At 41.6% G+C, this 27,322-nt stretch overlaps 1 protein-coding gene across 2 annotated transcripts in view; it reads left to right on the forward strand.

The window, feature by feature from the left end:
- Nucleotides 1–27,322, forward strand: part of roraa (RAR-related orphan receptor A, paralog a) — a 172,694-nt gene that overhangs the window by 122,304 nt on the left and 23,068 nt on the right. The window contains exon 1 of one of the 2 annotated variants that reach the window (XM_034233580.1): nt 7,545–7,683. The exons of the other annotated variant lie outside the window; for it this stretch is intronic. Coding sequence (XP_034089471.1) covers nt 7,653–7,683 — 31 coding nt within the window. The 5' untranslated portion in view covers nt 7,545–7,652. Of the gene's footprint in view, nt 1–7,544; nt 7,684–27,322 lie in introns of those variants that run through there. 2 annotated transcript variants of the gene reach the window in all.

Genomic DNA, 27,322 nt, shown 5'->3' on the forward strand with positions numbered 1-27,322 from the left:
TAACCCATTGTGAAGTTAGCCGTCATCATTAAGATTCTACAGATAACAGGCATGCGGATTTCTCCTGCTCAGCATTATAGGATCCCAGACATCAAAGGCAGGTTTTTATTCTACTGTGTCTGCAGCAGAAGAGGAAAAAAAAGAGGAAAGGAGACATGGAGTCAGGAAAATAAGGCAAATTGGGAGAAGAGAGGAGAGCATGTATACCTGCGCGAGTCAGGTGACCCAGTGCTCTTTAATGTGTGTGTGTGCCACAGAGGGTCCCTCCTGCATAGTTAGCTCCTTGCTAAATTGACGTCCTCTCTGATTAAGTGGCACAGTCCTTTATAACGCCGCGGCCGACTGCAAGTTGGTTCACTTTAAAGATCATGTTCATTTCTCAACATGGTCATTAAAGTGCAGGTCTGCCTAATTCAAATCAAGTCACCTACATGTTTTTTCCCCTTTCCAACATGCAAAAGAATTGTCAGCTTATACTTTCGTCTAGCCTCTTTTGAAATCCAGTCTATGTAAAGGTACTGGCAACAGTGTTTGTACGAATCTTGTAATCATATTTCCAGTTCTACAACAATACAACATCACAATGAAGCGCCCCTTAATTCAGATGACTTTCTCTTTCAACTTGGCACCATTATGCTTTTGCCATTACATCACCGTGAGCTGTTCTTCAGTGAGAGTATTGAACGTACAAGAGAGAGAAATATGCTGTTCTCCAGTATTGTGCTGGATTACAGAATCAAGGTCGACTCACAAGACACAGAGCAGCATTATCCCTTAATCCTGTGTTTTGGTTTCAAATAGCCTTTTTACACCTAATCTTCACAAGTAAAATGACAAACATGAATACTGAGGTAGGTATTTAAATGTGCATTACCTGCTATGTTAAGGTCAAAGGCTTATGCTGACTTAGAGTGGCTCTGTATTCTGTAAAAGAACAGACGATCATGTGTTTGCCACTTATTTTGTTGCCTTGTATTACAGAAGTCTTGGGAGTCTTGTGATGAAATATCCCCAGGCGGTTTCAGATGGATAAGTCGAGAACTTTTCATCTTAACTATAAGTCATTTATTTGTTTTTCTCTAGATACATATTTTCTTCTTTTTTTTTTGTTGCTTTTACACTTAGTATTTTGAATGAAGATACCATTCCTCCTTGCATTAACCTCTCACTAAGTTTCACCTGGCCTGCTGTACTTGTGCGCTGTGCGGACAAGCATCCCTGAGTCAACAGATCTAGCGGGTACACCAGTTCCAGCCGAGGCAGTGCCCCCCCCCCCCCCTCTCCAGGTCTTACTGTGTCCGTCAGGCTCAGCTGTGGCAGAGCTGGAGGAAACTTAAAGGTGTTGTGAAAGACTAAAAGTGGGCCATCCGCTGCTGCCTCCTGTTGACCTACCTTGTTCAGAGGGTCCAGGTACAGACTGATGACAGGACTCCTCCTCAGCGGACCACATTACTAATGTGTGAGGGTGCAAGAGGAGCACACCCAGTGATGAATCACTCCCCTGCACCAATGGCATCCTCATAAGTCAAGAGGAAAAGTGTTGAGAGAGCGCCCAGTAAAAGAGCTCCTTCGTCCCGTCCACCATAGAGAAACTCCATCCAGGCGGCCCCATGTAGGGGAAGGGGGGGGGGCTAAGTGGTACAAGTCGCACATAGCCTGAAGATCTCCCTCAATCTTGAGAAAACATTAGTCCCTCTGGTGGTTCCCTTGTTTTATAAAGATCATAGAACTTAGGAAAAGTAACTTTCATGGTTCAACAGAGCCGCTTTTAATAAATGAGAGCAATCTACATTACGTTGATCTGGACTGCCTCAGCGGACCCTCTGCATTACCTGAAGTCACAGGGAGAACATTTAATATGTGTTAGTTTAAGCTAAAACCGTTTTCTTCTTAGGCTTTCTGCGCCGAGCAGTCACAGGAAACGGCTCTGCCTCATTACTCACTTTGGAGTTTCAATATAGAATAATGGTGGAATTGTTCAGCTTAAAAGCAGGAAAAATAAATGATATAAATGTTGGAAATAGATTTTCTTCTACTGAGAACTTCTTTAATAACACAAATATTGTACATTTGAGTTTTCTTTCTCTATGATCTTATTTTCTTCTATAGCCTTAAGCCAGAAGGTTAACTATTTTAGTTTACACGCCTACCTCCCCCAGAGCTTATGTCGGGCTATATTGGTGATGTTAGGGGAGTGTATAAGTTTGACGCTGGGTAATACATCACACACTCCAGGGGGTCTCCCTGGTATGCTCCTCAATAATGAAGTTCATTCGTTAACTTCTCCCTCAAAGGCCAAGCTCCCCTGCTGCCCTTTTCAACAGCTATCGCAACTCTTACTAGAGTCACACCACTAACAGAAAAAAGAAAAAAACACATAATCATGGTTTTCCCCTTGACAGGCTCAGTGGTTGCGTTTGCAGGGCATGAAGAATAAGCAGGTCCATTACCAATCCCTCATGCCTGGTTATAGCCATAATTATCACAGGGAGAATGACCTGCTCTGTTTGCTTTGCAGTGGAGGGGCTGCGCCTTCCTAATCACCTCCTCCTTCCCTCCTGCCGTCCTCCTGCCATGGAGATGGAGCTGGTTTTGGGGGAGTCTTGCCAGTTCATTAGAATTCACAGGGTTCCACCTCCCTGCCTAGCCAGGCTAAACCTCTCACACTGACTGCCATGCCTGCGATAATCTCCCCTCCTCGTTCCCTTTCGCTCCTTCTCTCTCTTTCCTCCTATCCCTTTCCATTCTGTCCCCAAGGGCAGCTTCGCACAAAGGAGATGCAGTGCAATTCATTGTTAAATCTGATTTCTATTGATCTATTGAAACATTGTTCCGTGAGATATATGATAGCACTCCAGCCGCGCTGATGATCCCTCCTTAACACTGCCTTTTCATCTGATAAACCAAATAAATAAACTGATTTATTCCAGGCACTAAAATTATAACCTTTGTTGAATGTATGAGGCGCACATTTTTTCAAGGCTGTATCAATCAACTGAACATCCAGTTCCAGTGAGCAGATTGTAAACACTGTTGTTGTTGTTGTTGCTGCTGCAGTGCCCACCGACAGGCAGAAATGGCATTTCACTTAGCTTAAATCGAGCAGAGAAATAACAGTGACAACTTAGCTGCCACGAAACAAAACATTGACTAAAAAGTAGGCCTTTTGATGTTTTAATTTAAGTGAAGTGCTTATTATATTGCTCACAGACTCTCGTCACCTGTGAATGTTAAGCAGGTATGCAAGTCTGCCTTTAATCATATGAAGTGTGGTCAGTCTGTGGAGGACACATTGGCTTTGTTACCACAGTGACAGTACTTAACATTTTTTTCTCTTTGACAAAACCATTTGATTGAATTGATTTGGAGGCTCCTATTTTTGTGTTTGTTCAGAAAAAAAAAGATTTAAATTATACTATAAATAACCGTGACAGTAAAACAAAAGGCTATAGCCCTGTCAACCACTCACTATAAGTACTGTGTTGTTGATTCACATTACATGACAGTTGACGGGTGTACACTTCACCTATGTAGGAATTAGATACTTTCATATTTCTTCCTTTTGACCCTGCTGTTCTATAAATATTGTGACTGTGTGTATGTGTGTTGAGTGACAGATAGAAATAGTGCTGAGCTGGCCCCGGGGTTGCTGGGTATATAAAGGAGGGCAGTGTATACAGTCACCTGATCAGAGTGTTACTGTTAAGATTGTAAAAAGCACAAGACTTACCTACAGCTGCTACCTTTTAGACTAGACACACTGCTTTGCTCCATGGAAAATCCATTAGCTGTAATGAGTTAACAGCATTCCCTGTAGCCACACAGAATAAACCCACAGCAGCTGCATGTAGTATGTTTTTAAACTCTCACTTCTCTTATTTAAACTTGTCTTTAAATGCAACCCCCAACAGTCCGCTGGACATAGTGTCCTCTATTTTCACTGAAATAGATATTCCCTTTGTTGTCTGGGTGATTTATTGAAGTCTTCCCACAAGTGGAAGCCCCCAGGAAATTGCCTGGAATGGCCCTAAATTGGTTTATGATTGTGTGATGTGGGCTGGTGCTGTTATGGTTCTAATATTATGCCCTCCTCTCCTTGGCATCTATATTAAATTGATCTGTATTGTTTTCATGGAGTGCCCGTTGAAGCTTGTTAATTCTACCGCTGCTTCAGGCGGAGAATTGCGGTTCCAAACACCCAGGTGGCTCTTGTGGTGGAATAAAAAGCCTCAACTCACAACAAGATCGAGGCACCGAATGAGGAAGTCCATAACTGTTTATCCTGTGGGGTCAGAGGCCGAGGAGTAGATGTTTGCGGCCGGTCCGGAGCTGTTAGAGTTAACATGGATCAGCCGCATGCTGAGCGTGGTATGGCTACTGACAGACTGCTAATGAGGCCATTATCAGCCCCTCTCCTCTCCTCCAGGGGTACCATGGAGGCTCTGTACCTCATCTCAATTGAATACCAATCCACAGGGCTTGTTTACAGTAAATACATTTGCTTGAATTAATCTAAGAGGAGTGCGGGACTCATGACCGGGCTGGTCTAGATGCACAAACACAGTATAGTGTCTGTACCAGTCATCGCAACTGCCTTAGTTAGATTTAGATGAATTGTCCCAGAGGGACATTTGTTTTCACAAGCACTACACAGAAACATACATGCATAGACAAAGCAACACACTCATGGACAGCACCGGGAATGTTCCTGCATTCATTAAATGATCCCCGCTCACAACAGTGTTAGTGAGGACGGTTGTTGAGGGCCGCTGTTGCAGAAACGACAACACTCCCACTGAATTAAGCTCTTCGACTTATATTTCAAATGTAGATGTAAAGAAATGAAATAAAATCACTCTATTGATGGCTACTCATCAGTGATCCCCACATTATTACCTGCTGACATTTTGACCATCAGAGTCTTTGTGGCTTAATCAATGCACTAATGAAAAAGTATCAGCAGGGTATTGGCATACTGTCACTGCTAATGTGGAGCAGTCAAGGGAGAGCGTGATCAAGAGCAAATGAAGCAGCTTTGCAGGAAACATTTCTCCTTAGGGAGGCCTGGTCTTTTAAGCACAATTATATACAGTTGGAGGCAGTATATTTGTTGTTGAGCTGAAAGCGTGGAACAACATCAAGATTGGTTTACAAGGTTTTTCTCAAAGGATCGTTGTTGTACAGTGACAATTAATGTTATTGTATTTGTGGAGCTCACAGTATTGAAAAAAACTATTTTTGATTCCTTTATGAAATATAGAAAGAGATGACATTAATGTAGATGGGGGTACAGAGAGATAACGGACATTGTGCATCATGGTCATACTCTTTACCCTACATATAGAGTACTGTGAACAGTTTTTACAAAAACTTTTTCTTTGGTAAAAAGTATTTTGGATTTTATTTTGTAATGTTGGTAAGCCAACCCTTTAAACGGGAAAGTGTAGAGGGAGAAAGCAAATTAAGGGACAATGGGGTACCTTGTAGTACACAGAAAAGTTCTGCAGCTCTCAAGTACACTTTCTTTCTATCCCACATTGATTTTGAAACAACATTTAAAGGTATTTCTTTTTTTATTGATGGAAGTAGCCAGTTGTGTAAGTTGTTTCATTACTCTCCTAACATAGAGAGATTTCTCTGAGATCCTCACTTATTCACAAGATTGTAGGAAGACAAAACATGAGCTCCTTCCAACTCTCTCCTGGCACTCAGACAGTTGCTGTATATAGATGTTATCCTCTTCTCAGATGCTCTTGGATAACCAGCTAGCAGACGCAACCCTTAACCATAGCTCACAGTGTATTGAGAAAGACTTTTAGAGCAGCCAGTTTCTGAGAAACAACCACAGATAGTGGCAGTTCAACATGTTACTGTGTGGGACTTGTCCCTGACTCATCTGGTGAACTTTGAAGATATAATGGGGAGACAGCAGCATGGCAACGAGACAACTGCTCTGTCTCTGACAATACATTGTTTTCAATAGTTTACCACGGCCTGTGTACTTTGTAACCCAGGCACGCTTCATTTGATGCTATCAGCCTCTGAATGATATTTTGTTCATTAGACGATGCGCAATAAGAGACCAGTGTTGACACAATGTGAGTTAATGTGTTTAGTGTCTCTAATGGATCATAGAGGTCCTAATGAAACATTGTCATGGGAAGATTTATGTTGCAAGCTGCTGAGCCTCATTTCCATTTTATATGTGGTGAGGAGTACCTTTATTCAATGAACAGAACACAATAGAAGGCATAAAATGAACATAGATATTTAGTGTGTAAAAGGGGAATAAATAATAAATCCAAATGTCTCTTACAATCGCATTGTTAATGTGAAATGCTTGTCCTTTAGAGGCTTTGAACATTTCTTGCAAAGATACAGTGCTGCTGTGTTATTCATATCATACCTCTGTAGCGAATGTGAAATGAGCCTCTAAAATATCAACATTTTAAATATTTCTTGCATAAAAAAAACACTTTTTCCTTTTAATTTTTAGTGTACAAATATTGGAGCGCTTGAAACCGAAGCTGCATGATGTTTTTCTTGAGACGAGCGCCAGCTTATTCATGGAAATGCCAAATGCAACGTGGTTATTGGCCAAGGCTGGATTGCACTAAAACCAGAATATTGTATCAGAGAGAGGCAGCTGGTTAGGAGTCAGAACAGATTATCATATGAGAGAGGATGAGCGAGGAGAGGGGGAGGAGAGAGACGGAGAGGTAGGGACTGGAATGGGAAGCAGGGGGCGAGAGCGAGGGGCACAGGGGGGAGAGAAGGAGAAATTATAGCAGGAAACTCATCGCCCAGTCGCTGTGGGGTGGAGGGGATCATCCAAACTCTTCCGTCACTATCTACCCTTATTCACCTGTCAAAAAGAGTGTGTGAAAGCCGTCGGTGTGTGTGAAAGTGAGAGAGGGGCATGCGGGTCCTCTGAGAGGTCAGGGGAGGAAGCTGAGGCTCCACTCATCTTCTCGCTGTGTATGGCCCACCGCTGCTCGCAGACATCTGGCCTCACACTGATCACTCAAATCTACAGACAGGGAGGAGGAGGAGAAGAGCGCATCCATCTTTGAGCCACATAAAAAAATGACAGATCCCTCTCTTATCTATCCTCTTCACTCCTTTATTTTAACTTCCTCTCTCTGTTGTTCCCTTAGCTTATTTCTCCTTCACCCCTCTCTCAACCCAGCCTAGCGTTGTATTCCCTCTTTGACTTTTCTCTCATCTTTGACATTGCACAATTTTTTTTAAAAAGAAGAAAAATAGTAGAAGGGACAGAAGAAGAGCGTGAAAACTGATGTCTGCAAAAACTGACTTTATCCGTGCACTAAAAAGATAAGCCAGAGGAGATACAGTAGCGAGAGTGTGCTGTGTCTAGCAAGCCGGTACACAAGGCTCTGACTGCAATCAGCGGGAAGAGGGCCAGCTTCCCTGCCTGAGCTCTCAGCGCCCCTACTGGCTGCCTGCTGTGCCAATCAAAGGCTAGTGGGTGGGGAGCAGTCAGACATGAACACTGATGTCACAGTCACATGGATTCTGGTGTGGTCATGCTCGGAGGCTGAGAGACAGAGCTGTGCTGGCCAGCTGCTGCTGAGACAGCAGTGGAGGGCTTTGTGCTGGTGATAGTTGTTCTCTTATGGACTCGAAGCTTAATGATGTATTTTGTGATTTCAGCTATGAAAGGTAAGAGCAAAACGCATGCTTATCCTGCATCCTGAGTAACAAGTAGGGAAGTACGGCTCCGCTATTCATAGCCTGCCAACTCTTTGCATTTCATTTGCAAGGCATGTGTGTGACAGATAGAGAGTGAGAGGGGGAGGGAGAAATACTGTAAAACAATGCTTTAAAATGTGTTTCAGTGAATGATGCTTTCTTTACATTTATTTTCATGCATGAACTGATTTTTCTTTATTTGTTTTAAATCAGAGTAAGAGCCTGAGCTGTAATTATTTAACTTCTAAAATGTAAAAAGGTACTTTGATGTGGATGTTTTCGTTTTATGTGAGTGTTTCCTGGCTGCCACTGTTGTGTGGTGTGCTGAGGAAACCACAGCCGGTGTAATCTTTGCACGTCTCTGACAAGAACAGCTCCTGAGCAGAAGTTTTTTTGGCATAGATATAAGGTAGCATGCAGGGAGAGGGGGCAAAGGGTCGTAAAGGGGGGGGGGGGGGGGGGGGGGTGGTTCCTGTCGCTTTTCCTTTCTGCCCCGTTCTTAATCCTGTTGTTCCAGTCCAGAGGAAGTGTCTGTTCCGCGGGAAGATGTGCGTGGCAGTGCTAAACGTGGGTTGCAGACGGGCGACAAGACACTGGCGCGACTGGCAGACTTTGATTCTATGAGTTGATACCGGTGCATGTGTGTGTTCATCTGTGTGTGATAGTGTGTTGTGTTCCACTGACCTATTTTTTGGGCAGTCGGGTTTAAATGTGTGGCCATGAGAGCAGGACTGGGTCCTCCCAGTCGCTATGATGTTGATCTAGTATGCTTAATCCCAGCTCTTCCTCCCCCTCCATCATACATGCGCACACACACATCCGCGCAGACAGACAGTGAAAGTGCAGTCAGACATACTGTACAGTGCAGCACACACTTCTCTCATGCATGCTTGCACACAAACACATAATCATTCTCTTTGCACATATGAATACACTCATCATTCCATATAGAGAAATGTGGAAACATCCAACTAAATCTGCTCATGTGTCCTCGTGATTCAGTCAAATACAATAACCACGAGGAGGCACGTGCAGCTGTCATTCTGTGTTCACTGAGAAATATCAGTAATGATCATTTCATTTGATATGTTCTGCTCTTTTGTTTCTCCATCTGTCCAGAAATAAATTCCCTTTTTTATTTAAATCATATTTACTGGCAAAACAAAATAGCATTGTAGAATATTCAACATACTGTCTGTATACATATTCATTTATACCAATATAAAATGAATGTGTAAAAGAATTAGCGCTATTATCAAATGTATTTACTACTGTTCATATTAGTCATACTGATTCTAGTTAATCATCTTGCTTTTTGTGTGGGACTGGCAACTCTTACCACAGTGTTAATATATGTTTCCACATTGATCAGTGTGTGAGAATTCATTTATAAAGTGTGGCTCACGTTCAGTAGGGAAATTTGGGAAATTGAGAGGAAGGGCAGCCTTGTATCTATTTTTCAATGAGATGCATTATGAAAAATGTCCTTTGACCTAATGTCCTTTATGTGCAATTTATAGTGAAGGGCTTTATGAATTCATATTTTTTTGATAAAATGGAGTGCTGTGTAGCTTTTCTAGGAAAAGTGCACCGAATAGACAGCATTTTAATGTGTATATTTCTTATTTTCTTGAATTAATGTATATTTTTATGTTGTTTTTACTTAGTCATGTTAGTAAAGATGAGACATACTGACATCTAAGTTATAGCCAGTTTCTGCCTGTCTTCACGTCTACCTTTAGCTCTGTCTCAACCCTTTTTGGTGCTTTCAGTTTGATAGGAGCTGCTGGTGTCATGATACTGTGACCATGTCGGAAATTAAATTAAAATGTGAACAAGCTGTATAATTGGAAACTAATTTAAACGGCAGCAGTAATTTCTTCCTGAAAATGGTCAGTGAAATGGATGAACAGAACAATGACTTGCTGCCTTGCCATGCACTTCTTTCTCCTTATGGCATAACTGTTCGCACTTGCACATGCAACACCAATGTTCAAAAAAACGGTTTTTTCTATTGTACACTTCAAAAATATTCTAATACATTATACTAAAAATGTATGTGGCTTTGTCTCTCCACTGCACCCTCCTCTACCCACCTCTCCCTCTCTATTCAGACTCTACCACACCACCGCCTCTCAAGTACCTAATTACCTGTAATGGAACATCCCTCTCATTACCCCATGCAAATTAGCCAGCCTACTCAGCACAATTAGGATGAAAATTCCAATTACATGATTAAAGAAAGTTGTTTGATGTGTAGATTTGTAGATTGACAGAAAAGGTAAAGATGTATGTCTCTTTTACAGTACATATAATGTACGCTTCATAAAGAGTATCATCGTTGTGAGGTAAAGGTAGCTGCATTGATGGAATGTAACTGAGTAAATGTACTCAAGTAGTTGTGTTTAATGGAGTATTTCCCTTTCTTAGAGAGCTCCATTTTGTATTTTTGGAAAACGACAGTATGTGAAATTTGAGCTTAAATGATTAGCCGATTAACCCTTGCTTAAATTCAATCTTAATAGTTGTGAGGTTTTGACTGTTTTTTGGGTAACTAAGAGTTTGGTAAATGTGAGTGACATTGCTCTCTATTTTAAGTTTTAAACAGTATTAACAGTATGTTTTGACAAACCGAATGAACAAGAAAGTTACCAGATGTTTAATCCATAATGGAAATATTTGTTAGTTGAAGGCTAGTATACAAATAATAGAACATATAATTTAATAGAATAGTATTGATAGTATATATGTATCTTTAAATATACTTACACCTACATGAGTTATTTTCTCTGCATTTATAATTATACATTTACAGCATAGTAATGATACGTTTAGTTAAAAAGAAGATCTAAATGTATCTTCCGCAAATGCATAGCAGTTTGAATGTTTTAAATAGTTGAAAGCAATGCCCTGTAAACCCCTATAGTGCATGCAGACTGCACATAAATATGTGATTTAGCACGAGTGTGTACTAGACTATAAAAAATGTTCTGGGTCCGTAGAGAAGGTAAAGCCAAATGTCTTGTGATAGGCGCTTTGAGGCTATGTTAACAAGGCTGTAAATGTTTGCTGTAGATTTGGTACCCTTTGTCTCTTTCTATCAGTGGGCGATTGAAGTGTTCACTACCCAGTGCTGCAGGCCCTCACACATTAAAGCAGAGGTTAACAAGATTGGCTATTATCCAGTTAGGGACTGAAGACATGAAGAGCTTAAGTACTGTAGGAATCGCCACAGATTAAGGTGAAGGCAAATATAGTACAAGCCTCCATCAAGGAATTTAAATTAAAGACCCAATTAAAAAGAGACAATATTTAACAAGTGTGCATATTTAGTTTAGACTCAAATAAATTGAGTTTGAATGTGAACATAATTCCACTACCAATATTAATAGTATTAAATTACATTTTGCACTACCCTCAAATTACGTATCTCATAAAGTGTGCATTTATGAATTATCTTTTAATTTAATTTAACTTTTTTTCGAGGGATCATTTACATGTCCCAGTCAAATTGAAAAGATAATATCTGAGCAGAGGAAAGACAAACAAGACTCACTCTGAGATGGAGGGTCTCTTGCTGGCTGAGGAAGTGTGATGGCGTCCCCACGGGTTATTAAAGTGTGTGAGCTGTGCACACTGAAACCAACATCCTGGCTGCCTGAGTGTGTGTGGAGCGACTGCTTAATGAGATATTGACTGCCCATTGAGAGCATGGATTTTTTATTTGGCTCCACAGTAGTTGGGAAGATAGGAAGGTGCACTCTGGAGAGGAGAGAATGGGAGATGGGTGCTAGTTTTTTTGTAGTTAACGATAGTTAGTATAGTCTATGATGTAATGATTTTAGATATTGGTCGCTATTAATTCCACTTTTAAAAATCATGATTTGCTGTGCGCATTTGTGTAACAACATACATTTAAAACTAGATTATCATAATCAATTATGAATCTGTTATTTCATCAAACAAATACGAGACAATATAGAGTGAGTAAGAACTTATTCATTTTATTCAGATATTTTCTTACAGATGTGCATTATAACTATTAATACCAAATAAAAAACTACTCAGGATACAATTAGTCATTTATTTTTTAATGGTGTATTTCCCATACACTACATACAAGAGAAGCCAAATTACATTAAATACTGTCTTTTTAAAGCTTTATATCCAAGTATCGTTTTTTATTTTTTATTATATAAACATTAAGCTAGGACTCCATCCAAGCCCTTGCGGGGCCAGACAGACAGCTCCGTCAGTCATCTTGTCCTGTCAGTCACACCTTGTTGTTTTGACAGATTAGTCCAATCGCAGGTGAGGTTAAATGACTCCCCTGTCCCATGCCCAATCAAACAGCAGGGACACTGAAAACAGCCGCAGCTCAAGATAACCATCAGGCTACAGAAGATGATTTTTGTTCCTTCTGAAACATTCACATCGAGTTCAATCTGGGTTCTCAATTTGTCTCCCCAGTCAGGTGAGTCACCGAGCTGCATGGCTTAGTCAAATGCCTCTAACTTAAGAGTCATTTCCTGCTTAACTTTCACTCAGTATTTCAGGAGTCACTTATAGAGCCTTTGAAGTGCTTCCCTGTCATGCAGCATTTAGGTGCTGATAGAATTCTCCCTCTGTCAGCACTCCTTAGATAATCATATACCACAGTCCATGGAGTAGAACCATTTTTTTCCTTCTCTTTATTCCTGTAACTTCAATCAAGAGTAAGGATTAAACCCTTTTCATTTACATTCTAACGTTTTGTGTTCATTCAAAGTTTGTATGTACATACTCTAGCGTGGACTTACTCACAAAAAATAAAAATGATTTAGCCTCATGTGACCTGTTTTACCCTCATAGGTTTGCCACTTGGGGCTTAGAAGTTAAGTGTTTTAAGAGAGTGAAGGGTGTTGGTGAAAGTTTTTCCCTGCTGTACTTTTATGCTGAGCGTGTTTCGTACCATTGGCTTTTTTCCTCTGTGTGCCTCTGGAGGGCTGTCCATTGGCTTTTGAAGTTGCATCAAAGAAGAAATGAGGGAGAAAAAGCATTATTGATTTTGCGTTTTGTCTGACTCAAACACTGAGGACAGAAAAACACATAAGGAGTTAGGTGTTGGCAGTGGGGCAGCTCCGTCTCTTGTGTGCGAGCCAGAGGGAGACGCAGGAGAAACCGCAAAAAGAGGTAGAAGGTGAGCAGGAACACCAGACAACACTAATGCATCTCTCCCTAGAGTCTTATGCTCACTCCACTCACTTCCATCACCTTTCTGTTTTTAATGGCAGAGTAAATAAAGCCCATTACTGTACAGCTGGAGACAAACCTCCGTCTCTCCCCGCTGTGTCGGATAGCTTTTCCTCTCTTCCATCAGGCCTGTGACTCCCTTGCTCTGACAGCACTCTCCAGTTGACCTGCTTTTCCATGAAACACCAAGCTGCTCTCTTCTCAGTTGTAATCAGATCTCCCTGCTAGGCAAGCATGCCGGCAGCAGGCAAGAAGAGAAGCATTGTTTGTGTGCTTTATCACCTTTATCCTCCTCCAGTGTCAGCCCTGCAGAGGTGAGATGAGAGTGGAGTAGATTTCTGGTGTTAATGTGACCTAAGGTGACTAAAAAGGAGCTCTCGGTGACAGCCACTGATAAGAGCTGTCACCTTTATGGCTTACTCAGCTCGTATGCTATGGTTACAGCCATGTTCTGTGAACTTCATTGAAAGTGATTACCTAGGTTGCACATATGGACGTGTGTGGAATCTAACTGTAAATAGTGAATGCCAGGAGTGCAGCATTCTGTGGAGTTATGGAGTTGGTAAAGGTCAGAGGTCACAGCATACTAAGCCACACTCGCCTTCGCTCCATGGCGAGCGAGTGCGGCATCTAGGAATCCTGGCAGGGAACAAAGAAAGAAAAATGAGAAGTGCATGGAATTTTGATGAGATGAGGGATCAGGCAGCATTATAACAAAGATTGTCACAACATGCACTCCTCCGCTTGATTACAACAGGGAGAGAAGTGTGTGAGGCGTTTGATTACATGTCCCAGCAGAGGCCATTAGGGATTCTACTTGTAGGAAGGCATCATTTACACTGCAATGATGAAAAAATCCTCCTGAGCACTAGGGGGTGCTCTTCAAGAAAGATAAATGATATGAATAATCTCTACCACAGAGTTTCGAAGTTGTAGCAGCCTCCTAATTTATCTCTGACTGCTGCAGCAGATTGTAAGCATGTTTGAATCTCCCTGAGGAGTCGGTGCAGGCCAAAGGAAAAACTAATTCTCAAGGTTAGCACCGTTAGGCCCTCCTCACCCCAACTAAGATGCATGAAAGGAATTTGATCATCATAAATAACAAAGAATAACAGCCTTGCTAGAACGGTCTGTTTAAGATTGATTTTTATGCACATGCATTCATTTGACATAAAAGAAATGCTGTTTCAGTGCTAATTACGAAGATGAAAGGAAGTAGAATGTGCAAGGCAATGAACTTTGTTTAAAGGCGCCGCACATGGCTTATTCAGGGACATGGTGCTTTAATGAAATCCAACTCCATGTATGGGCTTGTAGAGTATGTTTTCAAATTGAAACTGTATTTACTCAGTTTTAAACAAGAAAGAAAAAATGCATCTCTTTTGCACGTGTCAGTCTCAATAGAGCCAGCTAAACAATGCGTGTCCTACCTAGACAATGAGAGCGTGCATGTTTCCCAGCTGGAGTAAAGGGGTTAACTGGCTGTGGAGAGATCCTTGACCTATCTGAGATGAGCTCCCCGCCCCCTCTGGCAATGTGGGATATCTGATTGCTGATTATGAGTTTATTCCCCATCGTGCTGCTGAGCCTTTTGCATGTCAGGATCCATCCCTCTCCGACTGAACTGATTAAGGAGCTGGAGATGATGCTACAGCTCTCAGCAATTGCTGAGATACTCTCAGAGAGCCTGGTAATCTGGAGTGCAGCTGGCAATCACACACCACTGACTCTTTTTGGGTTGTTTTGTTGTTTTCAAGTGGGTGTTTTGGCATATTGTTGTCTTTGTTCCCCTGGGCTTCTTGTTTCTGGATGAGAGCTTTCCTCATGCTGAGCACAGGTCCTTGTCAACCTGGCTGCTCAGCTCAGCCTGGTCCAGCCTCAACAACAGCAGCATCAGCAAAGACCCTCGCTCAAAGTCTCCGGATGTGCTTATGATCACCCTCTTGCAGGAGCCTAATTTGGGAAGAAAAAGGACATTCATCCCTGATGTAAAAATGCTCTCCCTTTGCTCATTTTCACAGCTCCAAGAATCCAATACATAGGACAAAGACATCAGATAAATTGAAAGAAATAGCTTCTCCAAATTGTGTCCACGTGTCCACTTTTAAGGGTTTATGTGGTGTTCAACGGATTTCTGTCACAAGGAAACAAATAGAGTTTTTCTTTTGCGAAGAGACTGGCACTCCTGCTTTATTTGCTTGCAGGGATCTGTCGCTTAGTTACAAATCAGTGGCTGTCGTCTCTAAGTTCTGTTTTTGTCAATAGTTGGATATGAGAGGGAGACAGTCCTGTTCATTCTGCGCTGATGGCTGTTTTAATCTCTTTAATGTGTGACTTGGGGCAACAGAGGAGGAATCTGCCCAAATAGCAATCTCAATTACTATCAAAGCTGTAGAGCCCACTGCTAATGACGTCCAACTGTCAAACGCATCACCCACAGTTTTACAAATGAGCTTATTGCTTGAAACTTTTGTCGCCTATTGAAAATACAAATACTGCACATTTTCCCACTACGACCAAAATATTACCTGAATTACAAGATATGCATCAACTAGTAACCTAAGGAAGACAACTGTCCTCTGCTATTGTGTATTTGTTTTCGCCGACTTACTGCATGTTGTGTAACGGAGCCTGGCTTTACTGCCAACAGTTAAGCTAATATAGTTCCAGATGTGCCAACATCAGTCCCGGTAAACAAATGGCTATTGCTCTTTCTGTCTCGTGTAAATGAAAGGTTCCAGGTGTTTCACTGCTGTGACGAAAGACATGAAATATGTTCCGTGCGAGAGACTAAACCACAGTGTCTGAGAAGTGATGGTGGGGAGGGGTCTTCCAAGGTTATGTGTGCTTGTATTTGATTTGTTCTCGTTTTAATTTGTTACTATGTCTTAATTGCATGTGTATAAAATCTAATTATTTGTACATCTATGAATTTATGCGTGCTACAGCATTTTTAGGAATATTTCTTTATGAAATAAGTAGCTTAACCACAAGGTTATCATTGTTAAATCATAATTTTAGTGAAATTTTTTGTTACATAAAGCACAGGAGAATTCCAAGTCTTTATATTTATTCTCGTACTATATCAGCCTTGTTGTTCTGAATCTTATTTAGCTGTCACTGCGAATAAATCAAAAGAAAGAGGGGAAACAAGAAAAGGCATGATGGGAGATGGGTAAAGCAGATTTCCTTCAAAATGAGGATGATCAGAGTCAAACTACTGTACGTTTGACATACCTTGCCCATTTGAGTGGGTTAGGAAGTTATTTTTTATCTTTTGACACATGATTGCATCGGACCGCTCTGCTTTGATCTCACCATGGATTTTTTTCTTTCTCTTGATCTGGGATTATTATAATTTATACATAAGGGATTTTGTTTTTTCTTGAGCTTCAGCAAACTTGAGTAAACATGGTATACATAGTAGATTAACATTGTATTCATTTACACATTCTCATTAGAGAGCCCTTAGGTAATTAATCAGAGGCTGTGGTATTATATATAAGGAGATAGACACTGTTCAAATAATTTATTCCTTTCTACTCTTACCGAGTGTGAGAAAAAGTGTCTGATCAATTCCTCCCTTAGAAGTAGCTCTTTGAAGACATGCAGTGTCTTATGAGAGCACCACCACAGTATTTATTCTCGAGAAGCTGAAGGCTGCAGACCTTGCATATACTGTACAAACATAGCAGGGCATTGTTGCCTCATCTTAATAATCAGCTATTCCCCATTAATACAGGAACCATATAACCCCAATTAAACCTATACAGGTATAAAACAGTCACATTGATGTGCAGCTTCAGTTCAGAGTTTGCAATGTACTCTTCATGTTCACATACAGTGGCTACGGTAATTGATATGCCTTTTTGTGCCATACTGTGCCTTGAGATATGCATATTATTTATAATTTTTATGTTTTTGAGCAGAACAAACATGTGTCTTTCATATGTGCATTTAAAGAGCAGCGTGCAAAAGAAAGGATTTTGGGAGGGCCAGCTGTGCATAGACTAGAGAACTTGCTTTGTAAAGAAACATTGGAAAATGGTTCCAACATAAAATGATCTTATTTATAATTAATAGTATGTGACTTGTCAAAAGGCGTACTGTATAAGAGATCTCGAGTAAAATACAACTTAATATCCATTAGAACGTGTGCATTTAATTTGTAATCTTGTAATCCTAACTTTTGCTTTTCCATCAAAAGGCAAAAAAGCTCTACATATGTATTCACCCATTAACCCTTCAGTGGCAGTCATGTACCACGCAACGTGCTTGCCTAACTATTGGGAGCAATTTTTCGAATCAGCGTGTGACAGTGAAGTAAAACAAAGCCTCAATATGGTGCGTAACAATTCTGCCAGCGATCAAAGCAGCTCCAGGCTTTAATTGCATCCATTGTAAATTAATTTTGTTTCTACATGAATGTGCCTGGAGGGCAGTCTCACTTACTGATTGAATAATTAGTAGCTGCCCCTGATCTCACATGCTAACAACACGCATTGGCATGTAAATAAAATGTATTACTAAAAAAAAAGCTACATTTTAAGGATGGGATGTTTTAAAAAACTGTTCTTTGAAGATCTAAACAATAATTTGGGAATTCCCTGTAGTAGACGTAGAAAACAGTAAACAATCCAACTATACAGTGGGGCAAAAAAGTATTTAGTCAGCCACCAATTGTGCAAGTTCTCCCACTTAAAAAGATGAGAGGCCTGTAATTTTCATCCTAGGTACACTTCAACTATGAGAGACAAAATGGGGGGAAAGAATCCAGGAAATTAATTAATCCCAAACACACCGCCTGGGCAACGAAGGAGTGGCTTCGTAAGAAGCATTTCAAGGTCCTGGAGTGGCCTAGCCAGTCTACAGATCTCAACCCTGTAGAAAATCTTTGGAGGGAGTTGAAGGTGCGTGCCCCAAAACGTCACTGCTCTAGAGGAGATCTGCATGGAGGAATGGGCCAAAATACCAGCAACAGTGTGTGAAAACCTTGTGAAGACTTACAGAAAACGTTTGACCTCTGTCATTGCCAACAAAGGGTATATAACATGTCTGCTCATCACCTCAACCTTGACAAGACTGAGCTGCTCTTCCTTCCGGGAAAAGATTGTCCCACTCTTGACCTAACAATCAACATCGGCACCTCAGTTGTTTCCCCGACTCAGACTGCAAGGAATCTGGGTGTGACCCTAGATAACAACCTGTCCTTCACTGCAAACATCGCTGCTACAACCCGTTGCTGCAGATACACGCTTTACAACATCAGGAAGATACGTCCCCAGCTGACCCAGAAAGCGACTCAGGTTCTGGTCCAGGCTCTCGTCATCTCACGCCTAGACTACTGCAACTCCCTCCTGGCTGGTCTACCTGCATGTGCCATCCGACCTCTGCAGCTCATCCAGAATGCAGCGGCTCGTCTGGTCTTCAACCTTCCTAAATTTTCCCACACCACTCCGCTCCTCCGCTCCCTTCACTGGCTTCCGGTAACTGCTAGAATCCACTTCAAGACACTGGTACTTGCTTACCATGCTGCGAATGGATCTGGCCCTTCGTACATCCAGGACATGGTTAAACCGTACACCCCAGCGCGTGCACTACGCTCTGCATCAGCCAAACGACTCGCTGCACCCTCGCTGCGAGGGGGACCCAAGTTCCCAACGGCGAAAACACGTGGGTTTGCTATCCTGGCTCCAAGATGGTGGAATGAGCTCCCCATTGACATCAGGACGGCAGATAGCTTGCACATCTTCCGGCGCAAACTGAAAACTCATCTCTTTCGACTCCACTTCGAGCGATAGAACTATTAACGAAGCACTTTTATACTAATAAAGGACTGGCTTATCTAAAGCCAGTTGATTAGCACGTGAAATGTTTGGCTCTATGAAACCTGATGTACTTATATGATTCTGTTTTCTTCAAGGTTGTGTCTTCCTGGTCGAATGTACTTATTGTAAGTCGCTTTGGATAAAAGCGTCAGCTAAATGCAATGTAATAACAAAGTATTGAGATTAACTTTTGTTGTTGACCAAATACTTATTTTCCACCATAATTTGCAAATAAATTCATTAAAAATCAGACAATGTGATTTTCTGGATTTTTTTTTTTTCTCATTTTGTCTCTCATAGTTGAGGTATACCTAGGATGAAAATTACAGGCCTCTCTCATCTTTTTAAGTGGGAGAACTTGCACAATTGGTGGCTGACTAAATACTTGTTTGCCCCACTGTATGTCCAACGTTACTGTAGATACATTTCTGACTATTTCCTACCTGATATCAATGTCAGGTATTTTGTTCCAGGAATAAGTTATTCCAGCATTGTAATCATTTCATATTTCTACAGAAAAGCATAAACATAAGCAGGTTTCCTGATTTCTTGTTATTTTGTATTTGTCGATTCTATCACATAAAAGGGAAAGCAAAGAAGGCGTATTTCAGCATCTCAGTTTCTCTCCATGGCAATCCGGTTATTGTTCAGTTCTGACTGTAAACATAATGCTATCCATAGGCAACAGATATGTTATGGCTCTTACTGATGTACTTTCGTTAGATAGATTTTATGTCACAATAGCATATCCCTTGAGCAACCACAAAAGCCTTCAATGATGAAGGGTTTATTTTTAAAACTACAGGAAAGGCTTTCTGCAGATTAATTCCAGTGTATGGCTCCCATTGTGGGAGAAACAAATTGAGCTTTAAGGAATTAGTGTGTTTGCTGCATAAATCTCAAATCTATTCCTGAAACATATGATTGTGTTTAATGTGATTGGATGCTTTTGTGTTGCCTCTGAGTGGCAAAGGAAGCAGCGTTTGCCGACAGGAGCTTAAAGTACAGTAATGAAGGCTCGGTGTTCCTCCATTGACCCAGGTGTGTTGTCTAAATACAATATGGATGTGCCGAGCCGCCTGTGTACTCCAGTGCTGGGAGACTATTTGCTGAAGGTCATGTGGGATCATAGCATGCCATTAATAATTCCTGAAAGCATCCAACATCTCCATCTGTTCTGCTGCATGCATCGCTCCACTTCAAAGACAAAGGCAGCATCTGCAGGTAAGCATTAAACCTGCCTCCAGGCTAAGATGTTGGAGGTGGGACTCTTTGTAGAGAGAACATATCTCTGGTCATAGGGTCATGCTGCTCATATATTAGCCAATTAATGTTTGTATGTTTGCTCTCACAGCTTGAACCTTTGAACACATAGGTAAACATAGACCTGCAGCTGCACATTTACAGTGAATAATGGCTATTGTGTGCATGTTTTTCAGCTATAGCCGGCTGAATCTAGCGGACGTGTGTGTACAGTAATTCCACACACACCCTCACAGGCTACAGGCCTCTCAACAGGGATGCAATTACCACCCTCTGTTGAGTCCAGCCAGTCAGCTTGACAAGGTGTTACCGGAGAAATTATCAAAGCTGATTTTGAACCAAGCATTTAATAATGTGAATTGTGTGTATTTGTGTGTGCACCTGAACAAATAACATGTTTATACCTGTGTGCCGGGTATACAGTGTAGTGAAATCTAAACAGGTCTCAATGACAGGCCCACTTGAGATACGCAGGAGTCCTGCAGGGAGTAAATGGATGTTTGGCGGTGGCATGTGTTGCCCGGGCCTGGCGCGCGCAGTGGGCGAGGAGGCAAGTGCCTGGCTGAGTGAAAGATGGCAGTGTGCAAGGAGAGTGTGTGCACACAGCTGAGGCTGTGACAGAAAACAGTGAGAGTCCTGCTCCCGCTGCTTCATCTTCCCCTGCCAATGATAGATCTACACTTTAATTTTGTGAATAGCGCAGGTCCTCCATGACAGAGTCTGGGCAGCATTTGAACTGTTAATTATAAAGATGTGTTTTGTTAAAGAAAAGAATGGAAAGCTTTGTTTGGATGAAGATATTTTATAATTTACTGTAACATGGAAAGTACAGCGTATCATTGGATGAAGCTTACAATTATTCCGGCTTCACCCCTTACTTGTGGTCTGCTGATAAAGCACCTGTGCCCATGAGTAACTGCACAATCTCTCAGCCCTGGGCTCCTGTCCTGTACTGTAGGGCTGACCAGTGAGTCTACTCGAATCACCATCAGCTCCAAACTGCTTAGCCTGGCCAATTTGAATTTCACATCTCTGCTGACTCATAACCCTGTCAGGACCTTTCTTCTTTATCATGTCGGTCTCCGGTCGCCCCTCATCACAAGCAATAGGAATTAATTATTCAGATTAGAAACCGAGCCACGATTACTGTGATTTTTGTCAAAGGCTTTGTTTTGGCTTAATGTAGATATCTGATCGGGACATTACTGCAGAGCCAAGATTGCTTTCAAAAGCAATACTTTTGCAGTATTTTTCATTCACAACATTTGAGTGCAAGTTAATGGTTGTGTAAGAACAGGCAGGAAATGATTTTGTCTAATGACACACTCTCGGTAGTCAGGTAAGAGCGAGTGCAGCGCTGTGCGGCGGCTGAGCTGGACTGAGACTCAGATCAACATGATAAAGAGGGACTGATTGAGCTCCGTACATCCACAGGAAGCTGAGCGTTGGGGTTCAAGGTTATCTGGACAAATCAGACTCCTGTTTCCATTCATCCCCTCCTCACACAGCAGCCAGCTCTTCCTGGGCAAATTAGCAATTCTGATGTCTGCAAGCAGGTCTGGCAAGGGAATGCCTGTGAATCCTAATGCCATGATTAAACTTTCATATTCGTCCGGGAGAAGTGCTGCATATACAAAATAAGCAATCTCTTTTTATTTTACAGAGCTTAAAGTATGTCTGTCGTGATGGGCGAACCTAAACCCTTCAGTCGGGTTAAATGGACTGAGCAAGGTGGGCGGGGATCCATCACTCAAATTACTAAATCTCTCTTCAGTGAATATGATCAGTAACAATATACTTAACATAATAAACTGTATTTAACATGCTGCTGTCACCATTGCATTGCAACCGCTGTCTGCATCAGTGCATCTGTAAACAGGCCCAACCCCCACCCCTCAACATTGTAAATGTTAATACTTGGTGTGGATTAACATATTAAATGGTCATGTTTTGTGAAATGAAATACCGAAGCAATGTTACGCTCCCTTGGCCGGACATGCAGAGTGGATGGGAGAGAACGTGAGGAACAGGGAGCTGGGCCTGGATGCGGCCATTATGTAAGATGTTCTTATCAGGTGCTACCTCCTGCTGAGCGTCAGCCTGGCTCCCTCTGCTCCCCCTTCCTGGTGCTCCCACAACATGGGCCTTCATTAGCAGGGCTAAATATCCCGTTCTCTGCTATCTCTATCATTTCTTGCCTTGAGGCAATCCGATAATTACCTGTTCTCATTTCCCCTCCTTCTGGCCAGCAGGGAAGTGTTCTGACTTGCATTAGTTTGCATGAAATATTATCAGAATATTGCACATTTCTCCATCCTGCAGCCTCTGACACGGGAAATATAGAGTCTCGGGAGCTGTGATTGACAGGTGTCTGTCTTTCATGTTCCTCTGAGAATAGCTGCTTTGTTCTGGAGTTAAAGCAAGAACTTTGATGGAAGGAGGAATGAGTGCGTAATGTGTATAACGGCTTTGTTGCTTTGTTTAACCTCCGACTGCCATTATTTTCGGGCACTTTTGTTATGCGTTACATTGCTCTTTGTTCCCTTCTGTGTAGGTGTAAAATAACTCAATCATTTTCCGAATTTAAACTCATCAGTGAGTTTTCCCCGCAGAATGGTTATAAAAGAGTAACATCTTCCTCTCTGTGAGTCCTATGAGGGTTTTTGGAAAGAGACGGATGAGTACATGGCATACAATGCCTTGGAGGGGAAGACATCTTGAGTGGATATGGTCAGAAAGCCAGGAATTCCATGCAGCTGCACATATTCTGCCTCATTTTATTCATTCCTATCAGTAATAATGTCCAGCGGCTCTGGATCAGGAGATGTATAAATGTTACCACTAAAAGCGAGCAGCTCAATTCTAAACCTCAGTGGTCAGAAGAAATGATATGATAGCTTTAACAGGCAAGAAAATGCATCTGATCGTGATATCATGCGATACTGTACATCCTTATTTGTCTTAATTATCAATGTGGCTGCTCAAGCGCACATATTCTTTCTTCAAGTGCTTCTGTTTAAAAAGGTAATGTCATGCATGGTATTTGCCAAAATGCATATCTGTTTTAACGCCAACGGAGCCATTAGATTGATTCTATCCAATTAAAAAGATGTCTCTAAATGTCATTCAGGAATGCATATTGAAATTGAAAAGGAACTTGTGTGTTAAGCAGAGGATCCGTCTGATACTGAGTTGTTGTTGATGCATGAGCTTAAGCCTATTCAGTGTTTCCCCTCGCCTTGCTGTGGGAAGCAGCGATAATTTTGGACTTTGTGACGGTCACTTTAATCTCTAATGAAGGCTCGTCCCTGGCTCTGCTCAGCCCTCTGATAGCAGAGCAGTCATAAACAGGCCTGTCAGGGGGATTGCAGCGCTAGCAGTGCAAAATGGCAAAGAGAACCCCAGGGACCGAGCCATGCTAGCATTATGGTCTAATTCACATACAGCTCGGAAAAGACCGAAAATTCTCCTACTTTGCCTCTCTTAGCTTTCTGTGTGGCTGGATCCTTTGGACTCACTTTTTCCTATTTAAAATAAACATTACATTAATCGTAAACAAGTCACACTCCAGCATGCCGTCAGTTGGTCAACTTATCCTTCAGGGTAATCTGAGTGGAAACTAAAATATCAGGAGCCTTATTTCAGCTGCAATAAACACTCGGCTTCTGAGATTGCATCACAAATTGACCATAAAATCTGTGTTTCTAGATCCATTCACGCTGTGTTACAGTATACGCTTCTTTTAGTTTTACAACATTAGCATACAAATGGAGAGAATTTCATGTTTAACATTTAGTGCAAGATGTAAATGTGTGCTCAAATGATTCAGTGAAACTGATTACTGGTTGCTCCTTGTTCTGACACATCCTGTGCTCATGCAGCATGTGCGACAGCTGGTTAGTAATTAGAATAATCTTCTCCCTGGTAGTGATTTAGCTTTCATGACTGCAGCTTACCTCAAATTGAAAATACATTTATAGATAAATGCCTTTGCTGTTCCAGCAAATTATACTGCTGAAACTCAAAGGAGCCAAGTTGTTTATTTTGGTAGTAAAAGAGCAATCAGAGAAAACAAACAAAGCGCTTTATGAGTGCTGTCAGATTAATAATGATGCTACCCAGCGGTGATGATTCAAACGATTATTTTCCTGCACACTTTACCCCACCTCATCATGGTTATTATAGATACTATATCATTATTATATCAAGCATTCACTACAGATTACAGAGTTAATTGAAGCTTGCTCCAGGAATGGCAAGCTCCCTGTGCATCCAATAAACTGGGAATTACTGGGCAGGAGAGAAACACACATTATGTTATCCAAAGCAAACTAGCATTAAATCAGCTTTGGTGAGTTCATGTTCACTCTGTATGTTTCTTAAGTGAGCATGTGTGTGTAGATACACACACAGATACACACACAAGCACACAAACATCAGTTGACAGTATTAAGATGAAGCTATACATGTGATACATTGTTTTTCTCCGAGCTTCTGTTCGGGTGTATCTGGGCAAATCCCGTGGTGATGAGGCGTAGAATCTGTCAGGGAGAAGGCATAAGCCTTTCATATGCATAGTAGAGATAAGAGGCAGCCATTTTATCAGGCGAGCTGTCTTCCTAACGTGCTTGTGTGTTACGTGTCCTCGGCAGCGCCTCCAGAAACATGTCCCTTTAATGACATGGCCCTGTGCGCGCCAAAAGGACGTCCAGTATGTTGCCGAGCTCTAACCTGCCAATTACGCCAATTGCACATGGCATCAATGTTGACAAACACACCAGGAGAATTGCCGATGTTGATTGGTAGCTGTGTTCCGAAATCCCCTGCTGCGACCTCTTCTGTAATTTAACAAGCGTGGAGGAGAACGGCAACGGGTTTCCTAGAAAATTCCCCAAGCCTTGTGTTCTTTTGTAACGGGGCGATGTTTGTGCCAACTGAACAGGCAGAGAAATGGATCTAGTGTGTCAAGAAGGCAGTGAGAGAGAGAAATCATTCTTCCTTCTAGTCACACTGTATATGATTTGTTTCGATTCATAAAGAGTGTTGTGTCTCCTGCTGGGCCGGGGTAACATGTATAAAGTTGTTGTTGTGGATCAAATTGCCGCTGAGGATTAGATCCCAAATACTGACCCAGCACCATTAGCTGCTACTTATGTAACCCTTGAAGAACACTACTGTTGGCACCTGAGTATGAAGCTTAGCTGCCTATGAAGTGAAGCAGGATATGGCAATATGGAAGCATATTAACGATACAGTGGCTGCTCACTTGTGAGTGCTTGGTTAGAAAACATAAAGGCTTTTTCAGCAGGTTTTTTGAGCAAGAGCAGCATTGTGCAACATCAGCCTATTTGCAAAAATGTAGTTGTGATAAGCATGCATCTTTTGAAGGAATACAAAAAGATGATGCCCCTTTTTGTTTTAGAGCACATTTACTTTCAAACTAAGCTCATGATTTTTTAATTCCTGTTTCAAATAACAAGCTTCTATATGACTGAATACATACAAAAAACAACCTGATGGTATACTGTTTTCTTGGATCAGATATGTTTGCCACATTTCAGGGTACTACAATATATTTTTTTCTCTTCTTTTTCCACTTTTTGTATCAGAGTTTTTTGCTCTGATACAACTCCTTGCAGGGCGCTTTAAAGGCAATAACAACCGCAGATTATAGTTTAACACTGAGGTCAGGAACTATTCTATAACAGTTCACTTGAGCTGCGGGCCTGCTCATGTAAGCACTGGGCTGAGAGAAGCTGGAGTTGTGCCATCAGTGTGTGGTTTGTATTTGGAGTTATCTTAGAGCTGAAGTCAGACCTGGTCAATGTGAAGTGTCCTTGCCCACTGAGAGCATGCTTTATCTTTGGTAGGAGCGCTATGATACACAAAGACAGGGAGCAAAGCAGGCGGCTGCCTCTGATGGCCTGCTGGAAGTAAACTGAGCTCAGTCCCCACATGTCCCCTCCACTTCTCTTACATAACACGCTGTTAAGCTGGAGTTAGCAAACATTAGAGATCAGCTGGTTATTGGAACAGTGGACATGTATTCATTCACTGGATACATGTTTACAATAGAAAAATTAGATAGCTGTGTTCTAGCTTCTGCCATTTATTATTTAACAATAACATTATTTGAACAATACCATTTGTTGGTGTTTGACTGATTCACTTGTTCTATATAATACTGAAACAGTTCAAGATAGAGGGTTTGCGAATCTAAAGGAAGACTGAAGTGACTTGGTCTATTCTGTCCATGTCTCTGTGAGGCTGCCCACAGCCAGCCCTTTGTGATGTTCTTTGGATCTTTCTATGCCTCAAGGACATGATGTTTTCCTTTTACCTTATTATGTCAGTGCAGCCTAACCAGTGCTGCCTGTTAGAAATGTTGAATGTCCCCTAACAATGATGGTGCAATCATTCACACCTATGTTAGATAAAGAGAGGCTGGGGAATCTATTAGTGTCCATCTAAATTACATCAGCGCAACCACTGACACCAGCCTGCACTCCAATGCCAACTCATTGATCAAGAACTGTTTCCAATGGCTTTATGTAACCAGCCCTCTGCATTAGGCTAGAACTGTTGTTGCTTTTAGAGTTGGCTTTTTCTCTTGTCAGACAGAAATGCCTAAATGAATAAAAGCTGCCAATCTGAAAAACGACTCACCTTCCTAAATGGGGTTTGAATAATGTAGGAACAATTACAGAGGGTAGGCAAAGTAGCAGATTTTTACTTGATGGTACCGGAGCATGCTGCACAAAAGGATCATTCGGGATAGTCGTAACAACCACAAAAACAACCTTCACTTCCGTGTGATTTCTGAAGTGTTTTCAAGGCATTGCAAAAATAAAAAATAGAAAAGCCTGTGAAAAACCAAATTTAGATTGCTGTTGGAAGTCTCCATCTTAATACAGTCAACTCTTTTCAAACCCCCCTTTGGTTGTGATAAAAGAAAAAGCAATGTCAATCAGGTGCTCTAATGGGAATGTGCATTTTGTAATTCACTCAAAGGGAATGGTAAATTGAAAAGAGTTTGCAACATTTTAACACACTCACACACACCAGCGCTGACAGTCAAGCTCCATTTTCTGACAGCTGGAGAGGTTAAAAATAACTGTGCTCGCAGCAAATTAGACGTATCATTTGGCTTCTAAGTGAGAGATGAATCTTTGTGTGGATGCTCCTGCCATGCCGTGACACAGGGGCAATATATCAGGCTGTGTTTGCCTGTCTTTCTCATAAACTCCAAATGGAATTGTAAACAGATGAAGCAATTTTACACCAAA

The sequence above is a fragment of the Gymnodraco acuticeps genome, unplaced genomic scaffold (genome assembly GCF_902827175.1).
Source record: "Gymnodraco acuticeps unplaced genomic scaffold, fGymAcu1.1, whole genome shotgun sequence".
Taxonomy (NCBI): Eukaryota; Metazoa; Chordata; class Actinopteri; order Perciformes; family Bathydraconidae; genus Gymnodraco; species Gymnodraco acuticeps.